This window comes from Rhagoletis zephyria, unplaced genomic scaffold, assembly GCF_001687245.7.
Source record: "Rhagoletis zephyria isolate East Lansing unplaced genomic scaffold, Rhagoletis_zephyria_1.1 Rzeph_scaffold_00034, whole genome shotgun sequence".
NCBI lineage: Eukaryota > Metazoa > Arthropoda > Insecta > Diptera > Tephritidae > Rhagoletis > Rhagoletis zephyria.
Genome location: NW_016157118.1, coordinates 652022 through 660703, shown reverse-complemented (window position 1 = coordinate 660703; position 8682 = coordinate 652022). Strand labels below are relative to the sequence as shown.

At 34.3% G+C, this 8682-nt stretch overlaps 1 protein-coding gene across 6 annotated transcripts in view; it reads right to left on the bottom strand.

Annotated features, from left to right (window-relative positions):
* The window catches only part of LOC108364849 (neural-cadherin-like), a 539754-nt gene that overhangs the window by 104325 nt on the left and 426747 nt on the right, over positions 1-8682 (bottom strand). For 5 of the 6 annotated variants that reach the window (XM_017618702.1, XM_017618720.1, XM_017618729.1 and 2 more), the window contains one exon: positions 7773-7963. The exons of the other annotated variant lie outside the window; for it this stretch is intronic. In XM_017618702.1, the coding sequence (XP_017474191.1) occupies positions 7773-7963 (191 nt within the window). The remainder of the gene's footprint in view (positions 1-7772; positions 7964-8682) is intronic. 6 annotated transcript variants of the gene reach the window in all.

Sequence of the window (8682 nt, the reverse complement as noted above, 5' to 3'; positions counted from 1 at the left end):
AAAAAGAAGTCTGATGAGGAGATGTGGTGATCTCCGAAATAGTGCTATAACTTCTACCGCTTAGACTTTGTTGCTTTTTCAATTTTTCCTAATAAACAATCGTGGTACAAAGCTCAATAAAAATATTAAACTACGTCTTTTTAGACATGATATAAAAAAAAGAATATTTCATTATTTTCCATGGCTAGAAAAAAATATTGCACATGTCAAAGAGGATAAATTGGACCCCTATGTCGCAAAACTACATTATTTAAAAGCAGATTTTGAAAAAAGATTTGCCGATTTGCAAACGTACTTCATTAACCCTTTTTTTTATGTAACATAATTGAGGTAATTTACAATATCCGAAATACTCCTTTTAAGAAAAGCGAAGAAGAGTTGGAGTTTTTGGAATTAAAAACACTGGAAATGCAACATAAAGCTTTGCCATTACTGGAATTCCGGCAACATGTACCAGATATAAAGATCCGCTGTTGAAAACAGCTGCGAGCCGTATGTTTTAAATTTTTTGTACAACGTATAACTGTGAGTCTTTCTACTCTACAATGAAATTCGTAAAGTCAAAATACCGTTCACAATTAACTAACCAACATTTAACAGAACTGTTACTAATGCCTCTAACTGACATAAAACCAGATTTTGAAAATTTGGACAGGGATCTTTTGAATTTTCTTTAATACTTATCTTACGTACATTAGAATTATAATAAAATTAATGTTTTTGATTTCTAATAATAATTTTATTTAAAAATACAATTTTTGTTTTTGTTGTTTTTTTTTTGTGTGGCTCTTTGTAGCATTTAGAATTTACATGTGGCTCTATTCGACCTCGGCCTTGCCCACCCCTGCTATATAAGAAGGCATTTTTTGTGATAGTCATTCGATTTGCACCGTTCTTTCGAATTTCAAAAATGAGAGGTAAAATTTAAGATCTTGGCCTATAGATGTGCGATACACTTTTATGTTTTCACTTCAGAAGAAAATATATATGTAAATATAAAAACATCGATATAGGGTGTTTTGAAATCTGATGAAATTAAAAACCTACACTATGCGAGACCTCTCTTCGCTCAGAAACAGCTGCACGGATTTAAATGAAATATTGCACTCCTATCGCTATATCCTCTGACTAACATTTGGAATATTTCTTAGGTTTTTGAAATTCGATTTTGGGCGTTTTAACGCCATGTGGGTTCACTAGTATTTTTATAAAATAAATAACCAAAATTAAATAACAACAAAAATAATATGTTAAAACTTAACAAAATGTGGTTCGGCTATAACTTTTTGACCACTGTATAAATTTTTTTATATATTTAATTGGACATATACAATGCACATAAAGGAAGTATATAACAAAATTAAAAAATAAATGTTTTTTTTTGTTTTTTCTCAAAGCTCGTTTTGGATTTTTTCAAGTTTTTAGTGCCTTAAAATTCTAACCCTGATAATCACCTAGCAGCCTCATTGAGATAAACCAAATGCTTACACTTTTGATACATATCTTTGCAAATAATTCAATATTAGTTGAAATATCATCTAACTATGGAAAATTAACTATTTCAGCATGAAAAGAGATCTGCAAAAAAAAAAATACTGACTTTGGAGTGCTTTAAGTTAAATGTATTTTAAAGTAGTTGAAATCAAATGCAGAGTCGGACAATCGACTTGCTGCTTGCACACAATCCGCACTGGACATTTGAATGCGCATTTACATGTCTGGCTGTAGCTGAGCGTGCAGAGATTCATGCTGTTACTTGTTAGCTTCCAGAGGGTCCGGGTTTGAACCCCAACAGACACAACATGTGAAAATGATAATACAAGGTTGATTTGTGTCTTGGAAATATGAAAAACATTTGTGAAGTGCAGAACGGAAACGTTTTCAAACGAAACATACTGACACTGAAGTGCTTTAAGCCAAATGCATTTTAAAGTAGTCGAAATGAAATGCAGAGTCGTATAATTGACTGATGTCTAGGACATCACCATGTTAAAGTCAACAGTTCGTTCCAAGGAAGAAAGTCACATCCTCTACATACTATGTAGTTGTGGTGGGTAAAGAACTTGTTGAACATCGATATTTAAACCTTCCGTACTGGGTAGTTATTCATACAAAACGCATACATACATACGGCCGCATGAGTTGATACTCACAACACGAGGTGAGTTATATCTTAATGCCTCTTTAATTAATTAAGAGCTAAAAGCTTGAATGACGACTTGAAGGAGACGTTAGTGGGGTCACGGGGTTGCGGGTCAACAAAGCTACAAAGGAGATAAATATCAAAAGTCAGGGGTATGAGTGTAATAAAAAGGTATCATTAGCGTTATTTTCAACGCTCTCATCATATGGGCGTGGTAGTAAGCTATGCTTACCCAAGTAAGTTAGGAGAGGTTTGAAAATGGTGGGTTCTGGAAAAGATTAAATATGCTCTGTCGCATAATGCGTTGTAGTTACGAATTTTCACATACTTATACATATATACATACGTATATGTGCACACGGGTACATATTTGTGAATTAGTTTAAAACAAAAATTGCGAGTGTGAATGCTTGTGCAGGTGGATGCCACTAAAATTTATTTATACATTTGTATACCAACCGCATTTAGGCCTGGTTGTGTGCTTGTGCTAATTTCTAGCCACCGAGCAAATTACTTACTTAATAAATGGTATAATGTAAGCTATAGATGTGCATACTACATATTTATGTATGTACGTAGGTGAAAGTGCGCGAGTGCGTATTGTTTATGTTTGTGCTTGACGGTGCTTGGCGGAAATGATTGTGATGTGGTAAAGGGAGTGCGCTTAATATGGAGAGGATATGGGTGGTATAAAGGACACTTAAGATTCACGAGCTTTTCGAGTAAAACCAACGGCAAATGTAAAAGATTACTAACGATAACAACATTAATTTGTGGTATGATGCAAATTAAACACTAATTGATTGACGAGAAGCAAATTGCACATCAAACTACAGACTTTCCGTAAACTGTCATTTAGGCTGGTAAATTAAAAAAAAAAAAAACTAAATCACTGGAAAGTGTATGCAATTCTGTGGGTATGCACAATTTCGGTTTTTACAAGCATACTTTTCACTGCTAATGAACCCTAGTAACTATAAACGTCAACAATTTATAGTTTGGCTAAATATTTTTTGATTTTGAATATTAAAGGGCAGTGTTTAGGCTTTCATATCCTCCCACACAGGCAGGTGTTTTCCTTCAATTTATTGTTTTACAGAGGCTCAAAAATGTTCAAAAACGCGTTTTTCGGCACTTTTAAACCTGACTAGAGCCAATCCAATATCTTTACCATCAGACCGCATTCTACGGGAAAAATTCTATATGAATCGGCTACAATATTTTACTCAACGGAATTTAGTTGGGCAGTGTTATTTACCACCTCTGCATGGTTGTAAGTAGGGAATCAAATCCCGCATAAAAATCACAATCCCGCAAGCTTGCGGGATCGAGGTCATCAACCCCGCGCATCCGCGGGATTTGCGGGACTGAAAAAAAATCAAATTATTTCCTCTGAATAGTTATATTCAAAATTGATATGGAAAATCGACGATTGAATTTAGAAAATCTATGTATTTACTTTTAATTAGGTTGACTTTTTTTGATAATATTTCCGAAAGAATGATAAAGTCTTTAAAGTTTCATCTTTTAAATTCGATCTTATTTTATTGTACAATCAGGAAATTTGATTTTGGTGATTATGCAAAGATTCATAGGTATATGGTCAAAATAGCTATATCTGTTGGGTATTTTTCAGAAGAAAATATATCACAATTAGAGTTACTGTAGTGTTTTATCCGACCTGAAACAATACCCGCTCGCTGTAATTCCGAAACTAGCTAAAACATCAGGGATTAAAATAATGTATTCTTTATAACATGCTCTTGAAAATTACTCCAGAGCTGAATGTGTGCCTCTAATAGAACCAGAGTTATGAGTATTCGAAATTTAGCATCTAAAAGGAAGCTCAAGAAAAAAATCAACTACGCAGGACCACAAAAAAAAAATCGATGAAAGGTTAATAAAACCAGACCAGGTGTTTTATATGTTTTTGGGGTCGCTGAACACGAATCTAAATTCCGTTTTGCTACATTATATCAGGATTTGCTTATAACTGCAAAACACATTGCTAAAGTTTCCCTCGTCGTAGCCAGTGCTGTCGTTTGTTTGTTTGAACATATGATTTCCCAGAAGATAATTTAGGTAGGCATTCTTAAGTGAAGTTATTCTAGAAGGCCTACCAATGAAGGGATGAAAAATGCTTCCCTGCAGAAGGGCTTGTCCATTTACAATTTACGCGAATGCACAAATTTATATTATTTAGCATTACAAATGAATTTCAATATACATTTTAAGTTGCAATAACACATATTTGATATAAACCTTAAGCAAATACTTTAACGATGTATGAATTTTATAAATTAAAGAAGCAACTTTCAATGTACTCCTCCAAAATACCTTCTGAAGTACGTCCTATAAAAGTCCTTCTGAAGGCCTTCTATGGGTAGCGAAAGAAGAAGCCCTTCAATTGATTCATTCCATACAAAAAAGAAAGGAGAAAGGAATGTAGAGTGGAAGGCCTCTTGACTCTCAGGAAGGCCTTTCGGAAGGGCTTCTAACTCTGAAATTATCTACTGGGTTATAAAATGATGTATATTTAATACAGCCATGCACGACGAACATTTTGGCGAGGACGTTCACAACTGGAATTCGTCTTCTTAATTTTTTTCTGTACTCTGGACAAGTTAGCCGAGGATGCGTCAGACTAGGCTGAGCATGCTCTGAAGTTCCATCAAGTTTTGTTATATGACACTTGAGTGCGTAGCATGCATTTAGATCAGAAGTGGGCAGCCTCGGCAGAGCATTTTTGTAGTGTACGTGCAATTAATGTCACTGTGTGCGTGCGAAGTTCCCCTGCAAAACTCTTTCGATCATGTAGTCTATTTGTGGTATATTGGAGTATTTACAAAAACCTGCAAAAAATTTTGCGACTAATCTCTAAAGAGAGTATCCCGAGATTAATCTCAATCGGGTGCAATTGGGCATTAATTAGTCACAACTAGTCTCAAACGGGTATTATAAAAGATTAATTAGTCTCGACTCATTCCTTACGGATATAATTGGAGGTCAATTAGTCCCCGAGTCATCTCCAATGGGTACAATTAACGATTGTATGATATGTACGCACTTAGCCAATGACATTTCATGTGCGGCGCTGGCATAAAGAGAGAGTATTAACTTAACAAACCAGGGTGCTCTGGTTTGAATCGCAGCTGGCGCAAATTTTTTATTTTATTTTTTTAAGTGAAGTCGCTCTCTTCGGAGGACATGCTCGAACAAAAGCGAACAGTTCATTCCATACAAAGAGATCAAAAGTGGTATTAGTCGCATGTTCCTTTGCGATTGCTCCCGGAATCATCCCGTATTAGTCGCATTTTTTGCAGGAGCACATTTGCATGTCTGGATGTAGCTGAACGTGTAAGTATGCTCGCTGCTATTTGTTAGCTCCATGCATGTTCGGGTTCGAATGTCTTCGGAGGCAACATGTAATTTTTTATTTTTATACCAGAGCACACTTGTGCACAAGGGTATATTAACTTTGTTCTCATAACGGTTGTTTGTAACAGCCAAAACGAATCGAGATAGATATAGACAAATGTATACATAAATTATCAGAATGAAAAGAGAAGTCTATTAAGCCATATCTGTCTGTCCGTCCGTCTGTCCGTGTACACGATAACTCGAGTAAAAATTTAGATATCTCAACGAAATTTGGTATGTAGGTTACTCTTTATACCAGGTAGGTTGGTATTGAAAATGGGCGAAATGGTCTGTAAACACTTCCCATATAACGGTATTTTCGAAAAATTCAAGAACTACGATATTTCAGTAAATACTAGATGCAAATTGTTGAAAATTAGTATGTGGAGTAGAATTGTGGTAAAAAGTAATATTATTATGAAATTTTTGGAAAATGGGCATCGCACCGCCCACTTATGATAAAATGCTGTATCTCAGTAGCCGTTTCACCAATCCCTACCCAACTTGGTGCAAGGCTTGTGTAGGGTCTAGCTAAGAAATCTGTTGAAAATCTTTGAAACCGGGAAATAACCACGCCCACCTTCCATATAACTGTAATTTACAGAAACGAAAATTGCGATAAATTAGTAACTACTGGAGCTAATTCACTTAAAATCGATGATGGCAATAACCGCTTAGCATAAAATCAGAATATTAAAAATTTTTGGATAATGGGCGTGGCGCCGCCCACTTATGACCATAATTGTGTATCTCGGTAACCGATTTATCAATTTCTACCACACTCGGTGCACTTAATAACCTTGGTACGAAAAACAATTTGTTGAAAATTATTAAAATCGGACTAAAATTACACCCGCTTCCCGTATAACGGTAAATTTCAGAAACTCCGATATTTCAATGCGGACGCTAATTTACTCAGAAACGTTTGAAATCGGGTAAACATCCCTATCTATCGTGCAAAGGTAGTTCAGGGAAAGTTGAAACCACGATATTTGGTACCTGCGCCGGGTATATTAAGTTCAGTTTCACCCGAACTTATACTTCTTTACTTGTTGCTTTTGTTTTTTATTAAGTGTGAGAAAGCATCTGTCAAGTGAAGGGCAAAAGTGTGTACAAACGAAAAAATATATCAACAATGCCATTGTTAATATGTTGGAGTAGTTTTGTCGTACTCTGATGTAATGCAGAGATGGAGTATATGGTCCTGCCCAGGACATCGCAATGTTAATTTGACCATATTTTTTATACATATGAATTGTGGTTAATTTTGGAGTACTCCTTGGCTCTTAGATAGTACTCTTTACATACATACATGCACGGAGTAGTCGCGATTTTTGCACAGTCGTGCAGTTGAATGAAGCTTTCGCTGCCTTTTCAAGCAGAGCGTGTATGTATACGCGAAGTCGCCCGCCACGCGGACGCTGCCCAGGGCTGATTTATGGTGTTTTCCTTTCTTCAAAAAATGTTGTCTTTTGGTTGCCCTCTCCTTAGCAATTGTACGTAGAGGGCAATGAGAAGGCAACATTTTTCGGTAGAAAAGAGATCGCCATTAGATACTTGGTGTCAGTATTGTTATTGAAGGTAAACGTAATTTAGATATTTTATTTGCATCGTTTAAAACCAAGTTTTTAAATTTACTTTTTCGACAATACTTTTCAAACCCTACATTGAAGGTGATTTTAACTAGTTGTAAATTTAAATTTAACTTTACCTCACCTTTTACAACTTTAAATTGTTGCCGTTAGTAAATTCGTACTTTTTAATTACGTTATACATACATATGTATGTACATATGTATATGCGTCGTAGTTATTTAATAGGATTCGGGAAAGTGCAATTTACATCTACGCAATGTCCAGACACATACAAATGAATTGGGCGGAAATAAAAAAGTTTCAAACAAATTATAAATAACAACTTTAAGTAAAATAAAACGCAGATATCTGTGGAAATTACATATTATACGCAAGTAATAATAGAATATTAATATATAAGGCATTCAAAAATACATACATATATGTTCCTATAAAGTGATCACTTTAAAAAGTGTACATATGTATTTACGTATAATAATAAATTGGTCTAAAATAATATTTCTATTATAAGAGGATATAATATTTTTTCTCAAAAAATTACTGATGTGCTACATAGTACATACATATACATATGTAATTTTTATAAATTTAGTTCTCAAATTTTTTAAACAGACCTGGCTTTGATCGAGACGACTTTCCCGCCAACTGGCATATTTTCCTTAACATAAATCGGCCCATACACCGTATTGTCCCATACGGGCGGGTTATTGGCGCGATCGACCACATCGATTTGCACCTCGACGGTACGCGACAGCGGCGGATAGCCTTTGTCCTGCGCCATTGCTTCTAATTTATATGTTTCGCGCTGTATGATGCACACATACATACACATTATGGTTATAGATATGCATATAAATTCGTTTAGGAGCATTTTAGATGCGCCGTTTCAAATCGTTCAATCAAAAATATTTAGCATTCATTATCGGTATTTGGTTTTGTTTTTTGATTAATGAAGCGTCGCAAAAATGTTGTTTCGGTTTGTAACGATTTGTTTATGTGAAATTATAAAAAAGAAGGCAAAAAACAAAAATTATATATATTTTTGCATATACGTAGTTTTGAACTTTGATAATTTGCTGAGTTATAATTAGTTGGTAAATGCTTAAAAATGTAAACCATTAACCAAAATGAATCAAAAGCACCAACGACTAAACGAAAAAAGAGTTACCCAAAATTGTTGTTAATTGATTCAAATAAAAAAGCTTAGACAACGTTGACTTTTCGTTGAGATGCACTTTCTTTTACACACATATATACATAGATAAATACATATATATATATGTGTATATATATATATACTATGTATATATATATACTATTTATATATATATATATACTATGTATACATATACTATGTATATATATATACTATGTATTATGCGTGTATCTTTCTCATTTAAAACTAATGCTAAATATCAAAAATCAATTAATTAAAAATAAAATTTAGGTACCAAAAAGTTGCCTTTTAAAATGAAAATACGCAAAAAATCACATACATTGTGAACAGCAAAAAAATTATTTCGA